The sequence below is a fragment of the Scomber scombrus genome, chromosome 17 (genome assembly GCF_963691925.1).
Source record: "Scomber scombrus chromosome 17, fScoSco1.1, whole genome shotgun sequence".
NCBI lineage: Eukaryota > Metazoa > Chordata > Actinopteri > Scombriformes > Scombridae > Scomber > Scomber scombrus.
In genome coordinates, this window is record NC_084986.1 from 15269984 (window position 1) to 15295926 (window position 25943).

Sequence of the window (25943 nt, forward strand, 5' to 3'; positions counted from 1 at the left end):
AGTACTTTAGGATCCTGTTTGTGCAGGGGATAAAAAAAGAAGATTATACGTGCAACAAATGGATGCAATGTGAAAATCTGGAGGCAAAAAAAGCAAACGCACGCTCCTTTGATAACCAAGCGTATGAACATTTTTTTCTTAACTGGCTACAACCAGCTGAATCATACGAATAAATGTAACATAACAATAATTATTATTAAAGCATTCATAACATTAATAACAATACTAATAATAATATCTTAACGTTTCTTATTTAATACATTTACAAGTAATTTCTTGCTTGTACTTAGTCGAAGGTTTGAGCATTTCTCTAATTGCAGGAATGCATCCTGAGCCCAAATACAAATTAATGTGACCTATATTATGCAGAATTGTAAGTCGATGAAATAAATAATTTCCCTGCATCAAGATTAATTTCAGTGGTACAAAACAATAATCATTTACAAAGAATATTAGTGTACAAATTCTGTAGATCACCTGTTGTAAAGAACGAAGGCTTTAAAAAAAGCCCCAAAACTGCAGTATAATTATAAGAGTCCAATGTGTAAGATTGCAGGAAAATGAGGTCGAGCAGCCGTCATCATTTCATAAATCAAAAGCGTCAAACAGGTTTTTCTGCGGAAAGGCTCAGATGTCAGTGTCCGCAGCCTTCAGAGTTACAGGTGGAGAAGTTTCAAAAGGGAGAATTGTCAAATAATTAATTGAAACTCTTAGATCTGCAAATACAGGTAGATTTTCTGTGTTCATTTTAGACTTTTAAATCTGGACAGGTTTATTAATCTGTGTTTGATATCCGTGTAATCTTTACGCACGGGAGTATTTTTAGTGGCAGGCTGTGGATCCGAGAGACAAACGTTTTTTGGGTTTTTTTTTATGATGATGATTTTCAGCTCTTAACAGTGCATTTCACAAAGAGACGTTTAGCTCTCCTCGGATATTGGCTTCCCTGGATAATCTAAATTCCAAAGCAAAGCTGCGAGCCTCTGCGCTGCTTTGCTTGTTCATAAATCAGACTCTGCTGTAACCAATGAGAAACTCACTGCGTGTAAAATATTTCCACATGCCACTTTGAACCTCCAATACCCAAGTGACCCACTACTTTAAGTTCTTTTCAGAAGGTCTATCTAAATATGTACCAGATGTCTTTGCAGATTTTTTTTAACATATTGATGTTTAATATGTGAAAACGCCTTTTATCGTTGGAGGCAGAAAAATATTAAATCACAAAGTTGGTAATCATTGAAAAAAAAGAAAGAAAAAGACTGAGCTTGAAAGAATGCGTTTTAACAGACTCTCCTAACACGCACACATTAACCAAACATGCAAAAGTCGTTTGGGTTGTAAAATAGACTGTTAATTTGTAATTTTACTGTAACACGGAAGGCTGGGAAATGTCTGCAAAACATTTGCATTAAAACGGTACAGAAATGATCTACCATAAGAAATGAATTCATATTGCATTCGTGTGAAAATGCGTTTTTCTAAAAATGTAATTTTTAAACATACAACAGTGCTGTATAATGTCACTGACCGCAAATTCAAATAGGCTTCTTTTATGGATGTTCTTCTTTGTCATTATCGTAAAAATGATTCTTATTCAGACGTTTTTCAAAAGCACTGACACTTTATTCAATGCATATTGAAAACTTCCACATTTAAGACTAAATATAAGAATAAATAAGAAGTGTGTGTTTTATTGTGGCGTAGTGTAATGTCAAAGTGCGTAACGATTCTTACTCGCGCAGTCGGTGAATTGGGAAGAAAATGATTAGTAAGAGTGGTATTTCCTTTTTTTCCCTCTCTCTCTCTCTTTAGTTGCATGCTCAAGTCCCATTCCCTGGTCAACTTCAGTGCGTTGTCCTCCAGACCGGACGGACGGTTCTTATTGGTAGGTTGCGACAGTTACATCACGCCGTTCATGACGTGCACGTCTTCCTGTTTCCTTCAGCCGCGTCTTAAAGTGAATCTTAGTGGCGGAGGAGCGCTCCAGCATCCAGTCCTCTGCATCCAGTGCGCCTCGGAGACGCACACACACAGCGTCTCTCTCTCTCTCTCGCTCTCTCTCTCGCACTCTCTCTATGTCTCTCACTCTTTTAGTTACAGCAGAGGATAGAGGGAGAGACCGACGCACAAGAGCTCTTTTCATCTTCTATATTTTCCTATGTTGTTGCTTTTCCTCGCGTGGCTGACTTTATTCCAGCTCTCCCTTCTCTGAGAAATTGTTATCCCAGTATCCAGCAATCTGCCGTGCTCCGCGTATATTCTCTCTTTTTTTGGCCGTAGGAGTTCAGGTTGTCCCCCTCTTCATCTAAAGGGTAAGTAACCTTGTCCTCGGATACCTCCCTCTCTTGTTCTTGTTCTGCCTCGCCTGCGCACGGTGGGCGGAAAAAAAATAAACAAATCAAACATCATTAACGGGGAAATATATTCTTGTGATCAACAGCTAATCACATGTATACGACGTTATTTGTTCTGTTTCGCTCCGCTCATCTTGATATGTGGTAAGAGTTGCGTGAGTAGCCCGTGTATTTTGCGAGGATGATTTGCGGACGGTAGCCCAGCCTTCCTCATCAAAGCGGAGATCAAATTGGTTTGCAACTTTGCGAAGTAAGTTTGGGAAGCGTATGTTGTGTTTTTTGCGAAGTGATTTTAAAACATGAGTTGATTTTAGATGGAAAGTCAGTTTTACTTGTATTCGTCTTCAGTGTGTTTGAAGACCCTCAGTTTGCTATTAACTCATACTGGCTTTGTCCCGTAGGCTTTAACACCTTATATTTGACTGATTTATCCACACAGAATCTATGTCGGGACAGTTACAGAGTCATCATTTCTCCTTTTTTGTGGATGTGTTGTCTTTCCTCATTGACAACACATTGGGGCATTTGTGCTACAGCGCTGTCTGTAGTGTTGGGAAAGGGACCGGCTTTGTCTGTCACAGGTTTTGATTTCGTTTGTCATTTGCAACAACATGCTTGAAGTAGTGGCCAGGTCCCACTTTTCATTTGAAAAATGTCTGTGAAACTCTTACCGTAAAAATCCCGGTGTTGCAGCGCAAGTTTAAAACCTGAACTTCACTATTTATGTTTCGTTAGAAGGCAAGAGGTTTAAAAAGACAGGGGTGAAGTGATGATCTATAGCTCGTTACTCATATAGTTGATTGAAATTGTTGAAAGGTTGTTTTTGTATGAGAGAGAGAGTGCGCATGGGCAATAAGAGACAGGTGCGCCGTCGGAAAAGACAGGTGCTGGTGACTATTTCAGAGTCATTGTTAAGGTCCTGAGGCGATCAAGTCAAGGTTTTTTCTTGGAGACGTATCACCTCCTGTCTGAACTGTTGGACATGGCTGTCGGGACTTGGGCTCGAGCCATTTATCGGGGGAGAAGGAGGGTGGTGGTGTTGGGGGGGTTATTTTAGAAGAGTAGTGTTTCTTCGTAGTGCTAAACATTTAAACCAACCTGTTCTCCTGTTAATCTGAACTTTAACTGTTTAATCTTGTCAATTTGCAAAATTACAATTTACATTTTTAGAGCACTAATACATCACTTGTCACTTGCGTGCTGCATCACCACACCGCTTCTGACAAAGCCAAAGGCAAAGTTGTGTGTGTGTGTGTGTGTGTGTCTGTGTGTGTATGTGTGTGTGTGTGTGTGTGTGTGTATGTACAGTGTGTGTATATGTCTATAGTGACAAGTAGCCTTTTTTAAAATGACTTTTCACTAGTAATTATGAAGTTAAAAATCACAAATTTTCTTCACGTTAGGACAAGGAGATATTAGATATTAGACAATGTTTTAAAATCACACTGTAGTTCAGTTTTGCATGCTGTTTGCTCTCAGTCACCACTGAACTTGAGCCTTTAAATTGGAAGTCTTTGAACAACTTCTGTCTTGTTAGATATTTGTAAAATGTAATAACAAAATCAGACCGAGATCTTAGTCATTTGACATCTTGGTTTTCAATACTGCACATTTTTGTAAAGTATAAGTACGTCTTTCAGTCACCTTTAGTACAGTGTAACATTTCAGTATATTTGCAGGCACCTTTAAATTTTAAAGTGAGGAAATAATACTGTTTTTTAAAATTATATTTCATTATTTTGTTTGAGCCTCTGTTAGTCTTAATGAGGTCTAGAATTTGTAAATAGAGAAAAATGCATTATGTTACACCACCTTTGCCTTTATGGTAATATGAAAAAAAAGCCAAATCTCTAAATTTGCTTTTTTCAGAAAGATTTGTTTTTTAAGGAGATTGAAACGTTTTTTATAATATCATTTGAGACTGGACGCTTCTGATATGCCTCCGACTAAGACACTGCCACCGCTGCTTACACAGCATTATTGATGCAGGCCTGTACTGACAAAACGTTTGGCTTTCAGAGGGGCATTAGGGTTTTTGTAAGAGCGCTTTAAGTTGCTCCTTGCCAGAGTTGACCCTTGTGACCTATTCATTTGAGCAGAATTAACTGCCCTTGCCAGATGAAAAGACAAACAAAAAACACAGAAGTGAGCTCATGCTGGCTACAAAATCAATAGGCCTATTTTGTGTTTCTTTTATGTGTCACTCTGCCCGTTGCTTAAGATATGATGGCCATATTGCTTAATGTGAACATAGGACTTGAATTTACGCAATGTATAAATGTGATTTAAAGTAAGAATATTTTGTCGAACTGACCTCACTTCCTGAATAGGATTTAGCACAGGGTCTATAATGACATGTACAATGTACTTTGCCTCCCTTTGTACACCACTTTTTTTTTTTTAAATTATCTTAACCCTAGTTTTTTATTTTTTTATTTTGTGAGTTAATAGCTCCTATGTTGGCTCACACCGCATAAACATGGAAATGAGGACAAGTACTTAAGTAATTATCATAATTTTATGCAGCTTTGTGTTCCGTGGGAACTGGTTCAGTGTCGCGCGGCATGTAACAGGGGACAGGATAAAATGTAGGACTTTGCCCTGGAATGTCGAGCAAAGGCCTAATTCTGACCCCATCTTGACTGCTCCCCTTACCCCTCTGTCATTGGTTCTTACTGCCAAAATATAATCATGGATGTCTCCTTTCTTGTAAAAACACATTAGGAGGGATTGCCTGCTGGCTTTAGGCAAAACCCTACGGTTTATGTTCATGCATGTAGGCTAATGCATTTCTCTGGCCGGAGAAGGATTTTAATTGTTTCAGTCACTCAGAAACTTTCAAGCTTTCCGTTTAATATAGATTTTGTTTTTAAATTGAAGTGGTTTAGGCCATGTATTGCTTGAGTGAGTGAGTGACTTAGATTCTGAAAATATTTTTCCTTTTGGTGAATCATGTACCTGTAATTTTGTACCCACAGGTACTCAGAGGCTTTGATCCTAGAGGACTGGCTTTGTGGGATATGGCCCAATAGCAGCAACCCGTGATGCCGGACCATGACAGCGACTCCCTCCTGAACAGACAGACCAAGCGAAGACGTGTGGACATTGGTGTTAAGAGAACCGTGGGCAGCACAGCCTCCTCCACAGCAACAACAACCACTGATAACATTGCCCGCGCCAAAGCAGCCATTTTCAGTGCCATGAACTCTCTGAGCTCCCACTCTCACCACGGATCAGACACCGACTCCATGGAGTGCTCTGTAGTGCAGCCACATGGTGGGCCTGGCGTTGTATCAGCTAGCGACAGTGAGTCCAAGTCCAATGTACTCCGAAAGCTACTGAAGCGAGCCAACTCATACGAGGACACCATGATGCCCTTCCCTGGCACCACCATTATCTCCCAGCTTCTCAAGAATAACATGGCTAAAAATGGAGGAGGACCCGAAAGGGGAGAAAGAGGGGACAGAGGTGAGAGAGGGGATGTCGGCTTTCCCGGCTCAGGGCTCTCCAATGCAAGTTCAGATGCTCCCCAGGAGGACGCCTGCAGTAACTCCTCCCAAGACAGCACCCCTCAGGAATGCTTGTCACCATTCGGCCGTCCTCCTGGCCTGGGCGCCTTTGACATTGAACGTCTCAATGATGAACACCTGCGTGCCAAGCGAGCCCGTGTAGAGAACATTATTCGTGGTATGAGCCACTCACCCAGTGTGGTCGTCCCTGTTTCCCGCCATGAGCGTGACCATGAGATGGATGGGGAACGGGAAATGGAGCTAGACTGCCCACCTCCTCAGTCTCAGCAGCAGGCCCCCAGCAGCCCACGGGGAGGTGAGGTGTGCAGCAGTAGCAGCCGAGAGAACAAGCGTAAGCAGCGTCTGCCCCAGCAGCAACAGCAGAGCTTCACCCAGCTGGTGTGCCAGAGGAAGGAACAGAAGCAGGAGGAGCGACGGCAACTGAAGCTGCAGCTGGAGGACATGCAGAAGCAGCTACGCCAGCTGCAGGAGAAGTTCTTTCAGATCTATGACTCAACTGACGACTCAGAACACAATGACCTCCACAATGACCTCCATAATGACATCGGAAATATGTCAGAGGACAGCCCAGCCAGGTCCGACACCGGTGGCGATGACCGGGGTGGAGATGACTTGCGCTCTGACAATGAGATGTCTGACCTGGACCCGGGCCATTTCCTTGACAGGGCACGGGCATTGCTTCAGGAGCAGGCTCTGCTGGCGGATGGAGAGAAGCCAAGAAGAGAAGGGCTCGGACGGAGCAAAGGACAGGGTGGTCCAGGCTCCTCTATGCATGCTGAAGGTAAACAGCTGGCAGAAACACTGAAGCAGGAACTCAATTCAGCCATGACCCAGGTTGTGGACACAGTGGTGAAGGTGTTTGCCAAGCCTCCACGTCCCACACCCCAGCAAGCCTTCCCACCACTTTCCATACCTACAGAAAGGTTTCCCACCGCTGTCAATGGAGACAACCCCAACTTCCACACCGCCAACCAGAGGCTGCAGTGCTTCGGTGATGTCATCATTCCCAATCCACTAGACTCCTTTGCTGGCATGCCCGGGATGCCAGGCTCCGCCAATGACCAAACCGAGGCACTGCCCTTAGTTGTGAGAAAGACGCCCAGTGAGCACCACCACCACCAGTCCTCAGCTGTGGGTGCCCATGGTGGTCACCATCATCCCTCCCTTCATCCCTCCTCGCTCTCTGCCTCTATGGGTTTCAGCCCCCCTTCCTTTAGACACCCCTTTCCCCTGCCTCTTGTGGGTTACCCTTTCCAGAGTCCCCTGGGTGGACCCACAGGTGGCTACCCAGGCAAGGACCGTTCCTCACCAGACTCCATGGACCTGTCCAGGGAGACCACCAGCCTGAGGACCAAGATGGCATCAGGTCACCACCTGGTGCACCACCATCGCTCTTGTTCACCAGCACACCCTGGCAGCACGGCCGAGGGACTCTCCCTGTCCCTTATCAAGTCTGAGTGCAGCGATCTCCAGGACATGGCTGACATCTCACCCTACTCAGGCAGCAATGTATCCTTTAAAATAATCTAGGTAGTGTGTGTGTGTGTGTGTGTGTGTGTGTGTGTGTGTGTGTGTGTGTGTGTGTGTGTGTGTGTGTGTGTGTGTGTGTGTGTGTGTGTGTGTGTGTGTGTTTTGAGGGGGCTGAATGGAAGTTATATGATAACATTCATATTTTACCGTATGTGGTGTTGTTCAGACTAGTTCATGCCTGTATATGCCAGGAAAAATCTGATTTCAGATGGCAGCTCCTTGTAAGCACAGGTGTGAATCTGGACCTCAAAGAGTTAAAAATCAAATCTTTGTGAGACTAAGAAACTGAGAAATTGTTGATGAATCACTTTTCCTCCCACTACTGTTCTCTCCTCCATTGTACTGCATTGTTGTATTTATTTTTATACTCATACCTCTTCCTTCTCACAGCCGTTCTTCCATCTTCAATCCTAAGTGCTTTAAAAGCTCTCTTGTCATATATCACTTACTCACGAAGATTAGGTCCCCACGACATTTACTGCCCCAATTCCTTTTTATAAAAAACGTCCTGAAAGAGCAAGGAGGGAGATAGCATCCCGAAACTTGGCTCACAATAGTGTTATATAGCCTCCCTTATAGTTTAACCCCAGTGTGCCCCAATCATGCCCTGCGGATAAAGAGGCTATCCCCTATGGGAGGCTCAAATTGAATCCCCCGGGGACTCGGGACTAATAGCTTAAACTGATACATTTAGTCCCTTCTCTGTTTCCCCCATACCTCCTTAGTCCCCTAAGTATTCAACACCCCTTAACCCTTATAAAAGTTTGATTCGTGTCACACTGGTTGTCCTTAGAAAGCTTTGTCTTCAAGTCATTAACATTCATTACATGCTAAAGAAATTAACCCTATAGATTTTTACCTGTTGTATATTAGTTAAGAGAATATGCTTATTTAATGCTTAGGATGCCTTGTTTTTGCTATTGTGCGTACCTGAGTGCAGAGCCTTTTGTGTGTGTGTGTGTGTGTGTGTGTGTGTGTGTGTGTGTGTGTGTGTGTGTGTGTGTGTGTGTGTGTGTGTGTGTGTGTGCATGTCACAAAAGGTTCGCCTGAGGACTCAGTAAAGATGTATATTTATGATTGCTTGTATTTTCTCTTGTGTTCCTCTTATCATCCATCGCTGTTGTAAAAAGCCAACAATCATTGTCGTTTCTTTTCTCTTTTTTTCATTTCATAAAGATCTGTCAACAGCCCGGGGGGCCCTTCGGCTGTTGCTTGGCAGCCAAATACTTCTTTTTTTGTTTTCCCTCCCTGCAAACCCCCCTCCTCCCTGTCTTTTCTTTGAAGCGGACGTTAACAGGTGTTTGCAGCGAGCTGTTTATCTTTCATTACCTCGCCTTGTCTTGTCTTCTGACCCAAGGGTGAACGCTTTCCAGAGATCCATAATCCTTTGCTTCTACAGGCTCCCGATGGAGGGATGAAAAGAGAAAAGGGAGAGAGAGACATACAGAGACTGAGAGAAAGTAGAAAACAATCAAACAATAACCACATATACCAGATGCTGTTGCTTTCATTGTAGCATTTATAAATTCAGGGCATTAACAGATGTACTCCCCTAAATGGAAAGAATAGGCAGAACAACGTGTCCACATGTGTTGTTGTTGGAAGGAGGATCTTTTTCATCTTTTATTCTTGATTCCCTGAGTTTATTCCACACAAAGTTTTGCATTTGCAAGATATAGTTCTGTACATTATAATTATAATTTCTATGACATTTACGAATTAGCTCTTTCCATTTGTACTCTCTGTGGGTTTATAGCGGGTTCCATTGATGTAGTTTCTTTAATATTATGTAGATTTCTTTTTTTTCTGAGCATCACAAGTCAGAGACAGCTTGTCAGACATTTTGTGAGGTGTGTTCACCAGCTCTCGGCACCGTTGTGGAGCAGATGGCTGCTATCAATTTCCTCATTTGTTCTCAATCCGACTCCAAATATTCTTGTCCTTACACCTGGAATTAGGAAGAGGAGCAGCTATTTTCCTCTCATGACTTTGGGCTTTGGGGAAGTGTTGTGAGAATGATGATGTCTTGTCAGATGTGGCAGGAGAACAGTGGGCCAGCTGGTATGAGTGCACCATCATGACAAAATAATAGCCTTACACGCCACCCCTAAGTCCAATCACAATTACATTTGCAAGCTGTGAGTGAATTGGAGATGAAAATGTCTCATCAGGAGATATGAACCTTCTTAATTGTCATCTAAGGGAGGTGATATTGTGTTCATGGCTGTTGTGGTAAAACCTTGACATCTTTGTTTTAAAATCATTTTTAATTTCAATGATAAGGGGAAAGCGATGCTAATCGTAATTGAAAAAGCAAAAACAAATTAATCTAAGTGTAAGTGCAGAGCTTTCACAGCAAACAAGTCCCACCTTGCCCTCCTGAAAAAAGAGCTCTCTATTTCTCTGTCTTGCCCTCTCTCTGTCTGAGGATCCATTGTATCCCCTTCACTTGGAGCAGATGGTGTGGTGTGGAGAGTGAAGTGCTGCTCTTTTGGCCAGGCCTGACAGAGTAACACCAGTCTGCCAGGGTTTCCCCCACAAGACCCTCGCCGCGTATACAACAAACTCTCCCTCTCTCTCACTGAATCAGACAAAGTAGACAGGGTCTTTAAGGAGCCAGCCCAGCATGGTTCAGCATTTGCTGGCTTTGCTGTGTAACCCTGAGGCCAAGGGCAATCCAATGTAGCAGCTGATGCCTTCTTCCCACTCTATAGTTAAAGCTACATCTGGACACTTGACTGATTTTAATGATCATAGCCACCCTAGTAGATCATAAATAATGTCAAGCAATGTATTCTGTCCACTGAAGTGTAAACAGTCTTCATGAAAACTTAGGGCTGTATCTTTTGTGTCATTTAAAGCCCTGTCTTGCTTCAGCTTAATGAAAACCCTTGTTGAAACAGCCTGAGGTTTTAACATGCAGCACCCCCCCCCCCCCCCCCCCCCCACCCCCCCACCCCCCCATCCCCGTTCCCTTTTCAATGTCTTATCCTCCAGATTGATATTATCAGATGCATTAAACGGCTGTTAATTCACCATGGAAATGGCTTGGGCCGTTCGGTGGCGCAGATGTGTTTCAGTCCCCTCATCACTGGCTGAGTCCAAAGCCTCAGGGCCCCTCTTCTCCTTCTCCTCCTCCTTCTTTTGCTCCTCCAAGGGTTTGGCAGCGGCAGAGAGGCTGGGGGGGTGAAGGGGAGGGGGCAGGGGTGGAGTAGAGGGAGGAGGAGGGGGGATGTAATTGAAGGTTGGAACCATGCTATCCCTCAAGGTGCCCCTACCAGCCCATTTCCATCCCCTCTGCCGTTCAATCCAGGCGATCCATTAGGAAGACAAGGCCTCTGATATGTGTTTGAATATGGCCTATGTAAGCGTGAGAAGGTTTTTTTGTATTGCTTGGTCCGGTGTTTGGGACTATCTCCTAGACCTTGTTTTGTCACTGATATGAAGCCAACATCAGACAGTCATATTCAGTCTTGGCATGTGTTGTCGCCAAGCCATTAGGCCTTCTTGCCCGTCACTGGCATTAACTGCTGTCTTTGTCTGTGATATGCAAATGTATTCTTTTTTGTTCTTCCTTTTTTTGGGTGGAGGTTAGCACAGGGTGTAGGCAAAGGCGTTTGCTTACTTTGACTGTGAAATGAGCCTCCTTATGTAAAAGCATCGGCTGTACTGCTGGCCAGCGTTTTATTTACCGTGACGCTCTTGCACCTGATACGGACGACGCTAATTGCAAGCAAATGGTTTTGCTTTGGTGCGCTTTGGTGTCTTCAAACCCCCCCCCTTCCAGCAACCCTGCATTCATGCCTGAAAGGACATTTGGTTACCCATTATCCAAGTAATGAATTCTTGCCAGACTTACTGCCAATTATTGTATTTGTGATTATATCTGTTGCTACATTTGCTTGATCTATTATAAGTTGTTTCCTTCCAAACAAATGTTAATATCCTTAATGGAAGCTATTTTAAGATACAGGAAGGTCTATCCCCGAACCATCTGAAGAAGGCTAAGCTCATGTTTTTCTACACCCGCTATCCGAGCTCTAATATGCTGAAGATGTTCTTCTCTGATGTCAAGGTGAGCCAACATGTTCATTTCTTTTACCTTACAATTTTTGCCAAAAATGTTGCCAAATATCCTCCAATATTTTCCTTTTTAATTTTGGTACACATTTTTGTGACTGTCTCTGCTTCACTATTTTTAAAGTCTACCATAATCTTTTTTAGATGGTGACTACTTTTCCTTTGTGTAAAAGGTCTAGGGATAGATAGCACTCTTCTACCATTTTTTTCTTTTCTGTCTTTTGCTACATGTCGTCCTTGTGCTTTTGATAATGCACCTGCTTTAAAAGGGGAAGTCTGATTTATTAATTTTGATGTGCCAGCTTCAGTTATCATGAACAGCGTATGCTTGTCTGTCTTGAAATGAGGCCCTAAGTTATGGTTTTATGCAAAAGATGAAAGAAGAGGAAGTTGAATGGGTTTACATGAGGGAGCTGGAGAGCCTATGAGTATTCTAAAGATAAAGAGCGGAATGAGTAATGGAGGGGTGGAAAGGGCAGAGAGGAGGATGGAGCCTAGAGACAGAGGAGTGGTTATCTGAGCAGGTGTGGGGAGGATGGTTTTATAGAGGGAGGGGAGAGGAGAAAGTCGGTTTAGGGGAACATGGCAAGGATGAGCATTAGCTCCACTGGGAGTTTAATGAAGTAAATTTGGAAAACAAAGCACAATATGTACGCTGCACAAAAAAACAAGAACAACAACACAATGGCCGTTGTAGTGTGTACGACCGAGTTTTTTGGTGGTGTTTTTGTTTTGCGTGTGTGCCCCTCACGGACCATACGGAGGGGTAAACACTGTGACAGATCCAGGCCATCTTATTCAAATCAGAAGATAAAGGTTCCCTTTTCTCCCAGCTGCCCTCTCTTGGATGCCATCACTAGCAACAACGACTCATGGGTCACGTGACGAGCTCTTAGCACATCATTGGTTAGGATGGAAAGGGAGCACATGTTGGCAAAGTGAGGAGGCACCTGTAAATGGTGTTTCTTTAAAAAACTACTCTGATATTACAGCGTCTCAAACATTTTATATTGTTTTATATGTTCTGCTGTTGAACAATTATTACTTCTAAAGGTTTGAATCACTTAGTTTCACTGACTAATTATTCCTAAGGAGGCCTCATGAATGGCCTCATCAGATACTTAAACAAGGTCAAGATAGTTAAGGGGATTATGAGTCACATTGGTTTGTTTTTGTTTTCAGTAGAGGACAATGGACTCAAGCTGTAAATTTGCAGACATGTATGGGAATGAGACTGACTATCTAATTAGATGCAGCCAGGGTAGCCTCTTAGCGAGTGGCTGTCCTCAGACAAAAGTCTTAAAGGCTAATCAGGTCTTGACTAATCAGGTCTTGACTGTCAAGAACCTAATGAATGTGGGAAGTGGGTTGCGCTAACAACTGCGGGACGCTGTAGCTGTTGTTCCCCTTAATTAAGCTCCTTTTAAGACGATTGTGTTTATATTATATTTTTGACTTTTGAAATGTTTTGACAGATGTATCATAATACCATTGATGGGGTTGCTAATGAATGCCTATAGTATCATCTCAGTAGATTTAAGAAATCTCATTATTATTGCAGACATTAAGTCGATGCATGGTGAATAATTATAACAGATTAATGGACAGATTAGATAAAGATACTCAGTCAATTCATAAAGTCAGCTAAAGTTCTTGCCTTTGTAAACAGATTCAGTGTTGATGTATAGTGTACTGTATGTTAATTATAGCCAGTTTGGTCATTTATATGGTGTAGATATATATATTTTCCTTTCATTTCAAGCAAACAGCCTGACACATATACCCTGCTTTCTTTGTCTATCACTCTGTCACTGTTTTAGCTACGAGCCTCAGTATTTGGGCCAGTCATGTGCTGTAGAGTAACGGAGGTCAGGAGGGTTTTCCCTTTTCTATATGTCATTCCTTCTCTTTTCTTTTTTTCGCTGATGGTGTGGCATGGTATGTGTGCCTCGGCGGGGCCGGGGAGAAAGAAAAGCCAGCCGCTGGATTTGAGTCGCCGCAGTAACAAAAGCCCGCTTTCCAGGGCCGCTTTTTGTGTGCAGTCAGCCAATAGGCAGCCGGAGATTATCTCCCACAATTCACCCCTGCGAAAACAGGAAACGTTGGAAAGCCCTGATGACTGTGAAGGGGCTTACGAGAGAGGGAGGGAGAAAGAGAGAGAGAGAGAGAGGGAGGCCCGTACAGGCTTCTCTGTCTTTCTGCTCTCCTCTCCGGTTGTTCTGGATGTAGCTTAGCACTCTGAGGTCATCTGTGTGCTTTCTGCTCCATTGTTGACCACTATGTCAGAGAAAGTGTTGGCCAGAGACACACTTTGGCTTTGCATTTAAATGCCTTTCAGTTTTTATCCAGACAAACCAAAAGACAAAACTGTAAAACGAATTTATTCAGCATATTAATATATTAGCTGATGTGTGCAGTCAAAGCTGAACTAAATATTTCTGGCAAGTGACTAATATAGTTTAGACCAAGAATACTTGAGTGTTTTCCTATTCTGGACTTAAGTATGCATCTGTGCATGAGCAGAACATGTGCGAGTGTGTGTGTGTCACTTTCTATATCTTGTGCTGTTAGCACTAAGCGCTGACCTTTCACAGGCTCTTGAGTGTGAGTGTGAGAAACACGCTCTTGCTGTCTCTCTCTCATCTGCCTCTCAGCCAGGCACACACACACACACACACACACACACACACACACACACACACACACGCACACACACACACACACACCAAACACACACACAAGTATACACATTTACATGCTCACGCGGTGTGTCAACCAAACGAGCACACACACACTCTTACACACACATTTTCCTCGCTGCATCTCATGTCTGTGCTGGCTGACCCCTGCCAACTCTGATTAAGGAGCTGCAGTGATGTGCTCCTTTGAACCGATTCCCTCCTTTTACACTGAACACTCTTGTCCTTAGCCACTATCAGGGGGTCTGTATTCCCCACCAGCAACTTAATGAACCAAGACTGCTGGAAGCTGCGGGGGGACTTGCCAAATTTGAGTCCCTGAGTGTGTGGAGTGAAATTGATGCGGATATAATGGAATTAGTACATGTATGCGTACGAACAGTAAATATTGTCTCTTTTGTGTGCTCTGTGCTGTGATTGAGCCACAGTTCAGTTCAGCTGCACAGACTCTAATGCATCTTCTCCCGAGCTGACGTTTTAATAAAGTAATCCTTGTCCAAAGTGACAAATCTATCCGTCACTCTGCTGTGACACCAAAGGTCTCCGGAATGAGCAATGGTAACTCTTTCGCAGACTTTAATCTCAGTATGTAATGCTCCGCCTTGCACATGTGCAGATGCGTGTGCGCACACATACTCAGGTAGATGGACAGCAATTCCCTAATGTCTCAGATTCACACCCTGTAAGACTTGTTCTAATCTTAAATCTGGGCAAAGGTTTAAATGGCTGTAACTGGAAATGATGTTTTTGTGCTCTGTCACACTCCAACTGTCTGCTACATTGTGTGTGTTTAAGAATAGCCCCGTGCAGCCGATGTATTTGTAAGTGTCAGTAGTTTGTTTGTTTGACGCTCCGATGTCACGACCCCAGCTTGCTGACTGCTCACGTTCCGACCCTCTGCCCCCACCCACTGCAAAACGCCATTGTCTGACGGCGCTGACCTGCACCCGTCCTCCTCTCCTCCCTGCCCCCCCTCATTTCCCCGTTTATGCTCACCCTGCACTTTAGGACAGCCACCATGCTACCCCTCCTCTCCCCGTGCACACACACCCTCCCAAACCCCTGCCAAACAATGTCAAGCGGACTTATTCTTTTGCACTCCGCCATTATGTCATCTGCTGATCATTCCAGAAAGGCGCGGCCTTCTCCTTTAGCCCTGTCCCACCTTGGTCCAACTATTCACCCTCCTCTGATTCATCAACTTTTGTGCCCGTCTTTCTGCTTCTATTGCCTTGCCCTCCCATCTTCTTGTGCTTGCTTGCGTGTGGTGTGTGTTTGGCCATCCCAGATCGCGAAGAGTGTGTGTGCATGTTTGTGTGTGTCTGTGTTTTGTCGAACAATAGCCAGAGCCTAATCTCCATGTCAAAACCGCTCTGCCTCCCCAGCGAGCAGTCCGCTCAGCGTTTAGTAGCGTTTTGTCCCCCCATTCTTCCAGCACCACAAAAAGAGCAGAGGGGAGGGAGGAGTGAAGGCCTATGTGTGTGTGTCTTTGTGTGTATGTGCGTGTGTGTGTGTGTGTGTGTGTGTGTGTGTGTGTGTGTGTGTGTGTGTGTGTGTGTGTGTGTGTGTGTGTGTGTGTGTGTGTGTGTGTGTGTGTGGACTAAGGGTGTGGATGATGGTTGGGGGATACCAAGCTTTCAGAGGCCAGAATTTTGAAGGCAAGTAAGATGTAATTTAGAGAGGTCACTAAGGAAGGAAGTGAAAGTGTTCAATCTGAGAGTGAAGCTTTTGGTTCAGAGCATTTTAGGGTAACTTGACTTGGCGGCTATCCTGAGCCCCTGAGGTCCTTATCTAGCATTTGGATGTTTAGACAGTGTGTTTTCACTGCTGAGACCAGGCGGAAAAAGAGCCGGGACCAGCTGAGGCTCTTAATAGGTTTACTTCGCCCTATTGAATCCAGCCGAGCGGCACAGATCAGATAGCCACAGCCTCCTCAACAGAGCTTATCTTCTCTGTCTTTCTCTCTCTCCCTTTCCCTCGCTCTCTCTTATTTTTTGCTATTTTTCTTCTCCTTTCTTCCTGCCTGGGAGGTGCGGAGAGGGGAGGAGAATCAGGGTGTAATTGGTGAACGGGGTTAAGTACATGTTTGAGCCCCCTGCGGGCCAGGGCGCTTCAGATGATGACTTAATCGTTTTTCTGGTCAATTATGTGTTTGCGGTCTCGCCCCCCCCCCCCTCTCTCTCTCTCCTCCACCTCTCCCTCCACTCTCAGGGTTATGATAGGGGGGAGGTCTGCTCCCAGTGGGGAAGATGAACCACACACACTCTCAGTCTCACATACATACACACACACACTCTCCCCCTCCTTGCTCGCTGTCTTACTTAATGTCTCTATTATCTTCCCTCACTCCACGACCTGTGTTCTCTCTTGCTCTCGTCTTTTATCTCTCTCTCTCGGTTTCTTCGCACTCTTTTAAGTTATTGCCTCATTTCTCGACTCCCTGATGTGAAATGACACACTGTCATCCTGTTGTCTTCTGTCTCATAATCAAATATAATGGCTTAATAAGGTTTAGACATGCTAGTCTTCTTCTACTTTTTTTTGTAATTACAGACAACATTTATTTCCACTCAAAAAGTCTTTGGATTTTGAGTGCTATTTGAAGATAAAAGCACACAGATTTCTTTAAACACCCTAAATAGCACTAACTCCCCCTCATCTTTTATTCCAGTTTAACCGCTGCATAACCTCCCAGCTGATCAAATGGTTCAGCAACTTCAGGGAGTTCTACTACATCCAGATGGAGAAGTTTGCCCGCCAGTCCATCAACGACGGCACCACTGGAGCCGAGGAGCTGACTGTCAGCCGCGACTGCGAGCTCTTCCGAGCCCTCAACATGCACTACAACAAGGCCAATGACTTTGAGGTAAACACCAACACATTTCAGCGATTGAACAAATCATGAGAGCTGGACGTGCTAAGGAGCTAAGAGCGAATGCGGCCCATATAAAAATAAAAAAAAATGTTGTATTTCACCTGATACCTTCTGATGCACACGGGTAGTGTGACACCATCTCACTGTGTCCTCTCTGACACCTCCTCACTGTTCTCAGCACTGTGTCTCTTATACATCCTGCTACAGTCAGTACACTGTACTATAATGTATAGGGTGGAATAAAATTTTTCTAAAGGCTCCGGTCATTCAAATATGTCAGGAACTTACACAGAATGAGGAAGAAACCTTAGTGACACCTTGCTCTTTTTGTCTCTTCCTCACAGTCAATTTCCCCTCAGTGATTCTTAGTCTGTGTGTGCGTGTGTGTGTGTGGAGGGGGGGGGGGGGGGGTGGTTGAGAAAGTTAAACCCATTCTACTTCCCCGTCCGCATTTTCCTCTCATCTGTGGTGAGATGTTTATGTGTTGTGTGGGACTGTCTTCCCGTATATTGTAATCATAAATTCTCGGCAGGCAACTTCACCTTTAATATGTTTCATTAGTCACACTTCTCCTTTTGCCACCTTCATGTGTGTTCTCAGATGTGTGTGTGTGTTTGTGAAACATTTCAGGATCACCAGCACTCTCTCAATGTCAGCTGACAATAGACCTTTAAAAGGCTTGTGTTAAGAAGGACCTAGAGTGATCTGGGTTTGTGTGTGTGTGTGTGTGTGTGTGTGTGTGTGTGTGTGTGTGTGTGTGTGTGTGTGTGTGTGTATTTGTTAGAGAGATCGAGTCTATGTGAGAGTGTGCATGTGTGTGAGTGTTTTGTTGTTGCTGCATTTCCCAGTGTCCTGCTCACCTCGAAGGGTACAGCCGTCCCTTGGACCGGCCTGGCATGCTGGCAAAGCACTTCTCCAGTGTGTGTGTGTGTGTGTGTCACTTTGAGGGGGGAAAAAATCTCACTGTTATCAAGGTTAAGCGTCCTACTGTTTTAGTGAGAGGAAGGGGAGAGAAAGAGGGGGAGAGGGGGAAGAGGGAGATGGATAGATAGGGGATAGAGGGTGAGAGCTCGGAGACAAAGGAGAAAACGATGAAGGGAGGAGGGAAAAAAGGGAATCGAGGGGGGAATGGAAAGGGGAGAAAAAAGGGCAGAAGGAGAGAGGGGGGAAAAGAGAGATGACGTGCAGGAGAGAAGTGCCCTTGTGAGCAGTGGGAGTTTTGCAGCGCTCACATTTAAAGTGCTTCACTCTCTTTCTCTCAGTTTCCATCTATATCTCTCTCTCTCTCTCTCTCTGTCCGTTATTTGTCCACTGGGGCTCTTCTGTGTGCACCCAAACACACTCTCACACACACACACACACTTCTCCACATCCATCTTCAACCCTCTTAAGGGAGGCTTTGAAAGACTCTGGCAGGCAGAGGCACTTGTATATGAGGTCTCAATAAGCCCAGAGTCCATCAGAGTAACGCACAAAGAAAAATGACATGATTTCTTGTATTCAGCGGCTCGTGACTGGTGCAGGAATTATTTCTTTAATCAAGAATAGAGTGACCTTTCACCTACAACCTGCGCTGACATTTTACATTTAGCAACTCATTTTGAGTGACCTTAAACGGGCGCAGAAAAGTTTTTGATTTTGCAACACCAACAGTTAAAGCTTACCACAGTATTCAGTCATTTAGGTTCCTTTTTTCCTGATACTGGAATCAGAGCTTGTCCTACATTTCCATATCAAATTATGCTCTGCTTATGGTAAACCACCTGACACCCACAACAGGAAGTGGAAGTGCCTTTTGGTAAATAATGTCCTAAAAACATACAGCTTCACAAATTCATCATTAGCTGGAATAGCAGCAAACTTCATATTAGGTTTAACTTTGTATGTACCTTAATAATAAGTACATGTTTTAACAACATGATGCTTTAGTTGCAGCACAATATGACTGTATTCTCCTTTTTAAAGACGAAAAAAAAAAAAGTTTGTTAGATAGGTTTGTGTTACTCTTATAAGCCCAGGCAGGGTGACCTATCACCTCACAAGGGAGAAACTCCAAAAAAAAAAAAAAAAAAGTTTGCACACAGCAACCGACAAAACCCCCTTAACTGCCTTAACTGACCTCAGCAACTAATCTCTTCCCCTTGCATCTTTCTGAAGCATAAATTTCCCATCACACCTCAGACAAGACTATCATTCTTCTCCTGGCACCAGGAAGCTACTGTTGAAACAGGCTTAAGGGGAACAGTCTATTTGCATACATAAATGTGGAAATTTGCAAGAAGACAGACAGAGAGGAAAAGAGTGAGAGAGGGCAGGTGAATAAGTCTTCTGTTGGCCGAGGAGCTGCCGTGGGGGAACGAGGGTGGAGGAGGGAGGGAAGGTGTTTTGCATATTAAGGTTTTTTTTGCTGGGCAGGTGTCTGAGAGATACAGGAGCTGATTAGAGTTTAGCACAAGGAAAATTTGCCCAGCCATGCAAATTCTAACCCCCCTGACAAACCAACCGCCTTGGTGAGCACGAAGACTCTGTGTGTAAGTGTTTGTGTGTGGCTTTTGGTATGTGTGTGTGTGTGTGGGTGTTATTTGTGTGTGTGTGTGTGTGTGTGTGTGTGTGTGTTGTGTGTGTGTGTGTGTGTGTGTGTGTGTGTGTGTGTGTGTGTGTGTGTGTGTGTGTGTGTGTGTGTGTGTGTGTGTGTGTGTGTCTGTGTGAGTTTGTGAGTGCGGGTGCGTGGGTTGTGTGTTTTTTGCTGTTTGATGTTTGTGTGTATTATATATGTGCATGGACACATTTGTTATGTGTTTCCGTCTTCTGTGTGTGCGTGTATTTGTGTGTGTGTGTGTGTGTGTGTGTGTGTGTGTGTGTGTGTGTGTGTGTGTGTGTGTGTGTGTGTGTGTGTGTGTGTGTGTGTGAGTCATAGAGGTAATGTGGAGATGGAAATGTACTGGATGTGTATCAGGATGCCCCTAAGGCCCTTTTCTGTGGATCTCTCCCCTTTCTCCTCCACCTCCTCCTCCTCCTCCTCCTCCTCCTCTTCCTCCCCTACCTGCCTGCACCACCACTTGAAACAGGAGCCTACGCAGATTCAGCAAGCGCGTGCACACACACACACACACACACACACACACACACACACTGAGTTTTCCCTTTGCCAGATTCTGCATCATCAAAGTTCCATCCACCTTGGTGGCGTCTTTGGAATGAATATGTCCTCTGTTTCAGTAATCACACACACACACGTAGACACACACACACGTCTGTGGCCTTTCTTGTTTGATGCTAATCTGCTCTGTCACTGTGCTGGCCTAATACGCTCCCCATCTCCCTCCCAGCTCCTCTTTTGTCGCGATTGTTTCCCCCTTTTCCTTTCATATCCCTCCTCCCTCACTCCCTCTCGTCGTTCTCTCTTCCTTCTGTTGCCTCTCTCCTTTCATTCTTTCATCCTCCTCTTTTGCATGTCTTCCGTTATCCCCCCCCCCTCTCTCTCTCTCTCCTCCTCCTCCTCTCCCTCGCTTTTTACCCCCATTAGGAAGTTTTAATGGCATAATTGTCACATTCCTTCTGGCACAATGAACACCAGCGGTAATTAAAGAGCTTGCCGTTAATTACCTAGACCCCAGCTCTACTTTCCTCTTTTCTCAGCCCCCCTCCTGATCCCCTCTCTTCTTTTCTTTCTTCTCCGCTTCTCATTCGCTCTGTCCATCACCATCAAAGTCTTCCGAAACACACCCGGCTTCCCAAAGCCTTGACTTTGAGCAGGCAGCGCTTTCATGTGAGAACTCAAGTGAAAACTCTCACTTAGCGTCCTTTTCTTTTTACTCCACAGCCCCCTCTGTCTGTCTTTGAACCCCCAATGACAACACACATCATCTTTCATAAGACAGGAATGTGTGTGACCTGGAAATGGGTTAAAGGGAGAACTGCAGAGTGAGAGAGAGAGAGGTGGGGTCTGATAAAGAGGCAGTTTTATGATGGCTCTGGGAAACTCTCAGATTTCCATAAGACAGACTAGGCCAAGTTTCCTCTGTCAGTGACCACTCCTCCCACAGAGGACACACACCCAAGCACACACTCATCCATACACACAACTCGGCATTTAAAAGAGGAAGCCCCTATGAACTCTATGTGAGAGGGAGGTACCAGCGAAAGCGGTGAGAAGCCTTCGTCCGCACACACACACACACACACACACACACACACACACACACACACACACATGCAGGTATCGTGTGTCCTCCCTTATCAGCTGCTCTTTCTCCTATTGGAAAAATGTCTCACTTCTTTTGTCCCTCTTCATCTTTTGTTTGCCATCCATCTGTCATCATTGTATTTGAATTGATAACGCCCCTCCGTGGATACCCAATTATCAGCTGTGTTTTTATTTTTGTTTTCACCACAACAATGACAGAAAACTTTTGTAAAGTTCGACTTTTCCGCTCCCGAGTTTACTTACTTGGCCTTCCCCCTCCCTCTCAAGCGTCCTCGGCCTTTTCCCTCTATTAACTTGTTTCCTCCCTCTTTCTTTTCTGCTTTTCCTGCCACTGTCTTTCCGTCTCCCTCCTTCCTGCTCTCTCTCTCTCTCTCTCTCTGCGTCTCTCCTGCTCTCCATCCATTACAAGAGCCACAGAGAGCTGAGAGCAGATGCTGTCTGTCCAACTGCCTTGCCCCATATCATTGTGTGCTTCACCTCTCCTTCCCCCCTCTATCCCTCGTTCCTCCTCTTCACTTCCCTCTCGGGGCTCCATTTATTCTCCACCCAGAGAGGCTAATGTCTGTTTTCTCCTCCTCCTCCTGCTTTTCCCCTCCCTATCTTGCACTCCTTCATTCCTGTTCTTTTTTGGGTTTCTCACCACGTAGGGCATGGTGTGTTTGTGTGTGTGTGTGTGTGTGTGTGTGTCGGGAATGGGGGGTTGGGGTGCCTTTGACCGGGGCTTGACCTCAGGGAGTTTGAGGTGAAAAGGTCACAGCCGTTGCACTGGATGCACAGGGACAGATAGACATACAGATGCAAATGTAAACATGCATAAACATACACAAGTACATAAATGCACACAGGTGTGGTGCTCTCAGCAAAAGGCTCTAGGCTTGTCTTTGAAGAGCGATTGAAGACAAAATAAAGGTAGAACACAGAGAGAGAGAGATGAAAAGCTGGCGGTATAGATTTAGGTTCAGAGCTGCCAAAAATACAATTTGCCAGTGGGTTTATGTTAGCAACACACACACACACACACACACACACACACACACACACACACACACACACACACACACACACAAACACACACACCTCCTTTTACCTGCTTTCTCCCCCTTGTACTTACAGTATCTCATCATTCCTCTGGTCTCTCTAATCCATTGAGAAAAGGTCTTAGAGCATTGAACTCCCCTTCATTTATCATGCATGCATATTACAGCTGTACAGCACGCTGTCATATGCAGCAATAAATAATATGTACAAGTATTTGCTGTCCTTGTATACACACATACACGCACCTGTTCATCCCAACAGAGCCACACCACCTTCATTTTCTACAGAGATGAGACAGTATAGAAAAGGCTCATTGTAAAAGCAGTGATAATGACCTGAGGAGAGAGAGCCTCATACATGTCATTTTAAATGTAAACTACACCTCAGATTTGATAAGTAATAAAGATGGAATTCAATAAGAAAATACGTCAGTCTCAGATTCAAACATGTCTCAACACTGTAGTCATGTGTATGTTAGAATGAATAACTAAGAGATGCTGATTGGCTTAAAGTGTCAGTTAACATGAATGACAAAAAAAATGATATCTGGTTTTAATACAATAGAAGTGGCTCAATTTTTTTGTGGTGTCCAAAACCTTGGAAAATGACATTTAAAAATTCATCAGCAACATGTCTCTTGAGAAACGGTGTCCTTGTTTCTCCAGATAAACAACCGAACAAGCAAACAGTGAAACTTTGAACAGTTTTTATTGGAACAACTTTTTACTGAAGAAATAGTCCCCGTGAAAACTACAGACTGACTTTCTGTTGATTTTCTGTGACAAAACTTGGGCTAATAAAACCAAAACCATCTGCAGGGTAAGATATCACTACAAGTAAGAGAGAAAAATGATTATTTTAGTGGTGAACCAACCCTTTAAAGAGACTGGCAATAATATGAGTGAGTTTGCTATATTCAGTCAATCTTTAAAGAAATATACTTCCCAACAAATCTTCAGATATTACCCTGGGCCTACTCACCGCCATGAGTGTAATTTGCAAGTTGTCTTATGGCTTTTTAATTCTCTTAGCGAGAGGAGTTAGGGGAAGAATAGAAAGCAGGATCATCTGCTTCTCAGTGAATAGCCAGGGGCTATTGAGGGCCCCCGTTTGACGTAGCCTGACAGGTCTTTTCTTCACCATGTGGTGTGTGTGTGCACGCGCATATGTGTGTGTATGTGAGAATAAGCCACTTTATTCTGCGCGCTGATTAAATGACCAGAGCTGTGTGTAGAGCCTGGGGCGCCAGGGGTAGCAAAGAATCACTTAAACATAAAGAACTACATGATCCCCTCCTTTTCTCACCTGCTCACACATACACACACACATACACACACACACACACACACACACACAAATATATCCTCTCACTGCGCTCGACAACACTTGATTCTCCCTCCTCCCTGCTTTTCCATCACTACCCCCCCCTTCATCCTCCTCCCTCCTTCTCCCCTCTACTCCCTCCTTCTCCCCTCTCCTCCCTCCTTCTTCCCCTCCTCCTTCTGTCCCTGGTCACCTTGTGAGGGGCAGCCTGCTCTGTGGCACAGCTGCTGATTATGTCATTATTTCTGGACCATTTTGGTCTCCCTCCGTGTGTCTGTGTGTGTGTGTTTGTGTGTCTGTGTGTGTGCGTGTGTGCGTGTGTGCGTGTGTGTGTGTGTGTCTATGTGTGCGTCTGTGTGAGACTAATGAAGCATGGCAGAGGGACTCATGCCAAAATGACCAGGGCGTGCTTCAGAGCTGCAGATGTGTCAAAGCATATACACACACAAACACACACACTTCCCCTTTCCCCTGCTGATGCCAAACTCTCCCTCCTTCAATCCAATCAGCAGTTTTGTATTTTTCTTTCTTCTCTTGCCATCTTGTTTTCTCACTTACCCGTCCTTCCTATCTCCTTCTATCCATCCATCCTCCCTCCTTCGCCACAGCTACTTGCTCTCCATCCTTTATTGTTTGCCCGTCCACCCACACCCTCCTTCCTCCTACCCTTCTATTCTTCCTCTCCCTCCCTCCCTCTGTTCTCCTCCTCTCCAGATGTCCTTTTCCTATCTTGCAGACTCCCTTGCTCCTTTCTTTCCCTTCTGCCTCCTGCTCTCTTGGTCTCCCTGAGCCGAGCTGACTTCCTGACCTCCAGAGGCCCCATTACACTACTCCATGACCCCCCCTCTTTTAGATCGCTTTCTCTCAGTCTGTGTCCCTCTATCCAAGCTCAGACAATGAATTTTTAAGTCTCTGAACAAGGGCTTGAACTGTGATTTTTGGGTTCCCCTGCTGTTTGCAATTCTTCTGTGTACAGATTATTTTTATGTCTGTTGTCTGTGATTCTGGCTCAGCTTTAAATAAAGCCAGGACCCACGCCACAACCCTCTATTTCTATAAACCAAAGGGGAGGAAAGAGATGTCAGAAGAGGCCCCCGACATGATATGAATTCACAGCCTGTGTGTGTATGTTAGGGTGGGGGTTTGAGGCAAGGAAGTGTAGAGGGAGGAGCAAGGAAGATGGGATAGGAGAGCGACTCCATCAACATCTTTGACCCTGTCCTGTCCTTGACTCCCTAGCGGAGGTGCACCTTGAGAAGAGCCCATGTGACGCTAACGCTAACGCTCACACTCTCATACACACACCAGACAGCAACTCACACACACACACACACATACACATACATGTATACACGGCAAACCCTCAAGGCTTCATGTTCTCAAGGCTATCAGTGGAGTGAGGGTGGCTGGTGTTTGCTCAGCTTTGGGGCCTGTTTCCCGTCCCAGCAGTCTCTGAAGCACCGTTAGAAACTTAATGAATGAGAGATTTGAAGAACTGAGGAGAATCTAGGAGAAGTGTAAGGTTGTGAAAGCGAAGAAAGTGGAATAAAAAGGATCCACTACAACTCTGGCCTTTCTTTTCCTCATTAGTTGGTTGGACTCTTCAGCCATGGCACAGTCTTATCAGTGGGAGAGGGGGTTGAGGTAGGAAGAAGGGGGACATGGGTTGTGTTTGCCTAAAGTGACAGTGTGGGCCAAGGGCTTATCAAGGCCTTTGTAGATTATTGATCGGAGCAGATACGTGAGGCACCAGGGCCTATGTGTGTTTGTGAGAGAGTGTGTGTTCGAGGTTCGGAAAGCTCTGGCTTGACTCACTGAAATGTCACCGGCCAACTCAACTTCAGTTTCAACTCTTGTTTTTAAATGTGAGTTTCACTGAGAGCAGAAGTGAGACTCATCTTAAGATACAGTCACTTTAAAGATACATATTACACATCAACGCCAGATGACCCCACACAGATTCAGCGTACTACAAAATCTATAAATTCCCTGTCACACACACACATTTACAGTGGCTGAAAAACCATGGGAAGTGTTGATGTTCCCAGGCAGAGTTGGGGTTAGGAATTAACCTGGCTGGCAGTGGGGGCTCATGTTGTGTCCCTGCATTTCATCCTTCAAGGCTACAGCTCACTAGCACACACACTCAATTACACACACATACACGCACAGCGTTATCTTCCAGGGTCTCGTCTTGTTTGGCCAACGCTGTGCAAATAGAAGGTGCAATACATCTCCTGACAGTTCCCAAAAGCAAGGGGGGGAAACACGTTGGCCAAACAAACAGCCAACCCTGAGTCACCG

General features: G+C 44.7%; 1 protein-coding gene across 2 annotated transcripts in view; it reads left to right on the plus strand.

Annotated features, from left to right (window-relative positions):
* The first annotated feature begins 1610 nt into the window (after window positions 1-1610).
* LOC133997875 (prospero homeobox protein 1-like) overlaps window positions 1611-25943 on the plus strand; it is a 32059-nt gene continuing 7726 nt past the window's right edge. The window contains exons 1-4 of one of the 2 annotated variants that reach the window (XM_062437595.1): window positions 1611-2315; window positions 5336-7396; window positions 11385-11492; window positions 16868-17062. In XM_062437595.1, coding sequence (XP_062293579.1) covers window positions 5402-7396; window positions 11385-11492; window positions 16868-17062 — 2298 coding nt within the window. In that variant the 5' untranslated portion in view covers window positions 1611-2315; window positions 5336-5401. The other variant, XM_062437596.1, reaches the window with a different exon arrangement.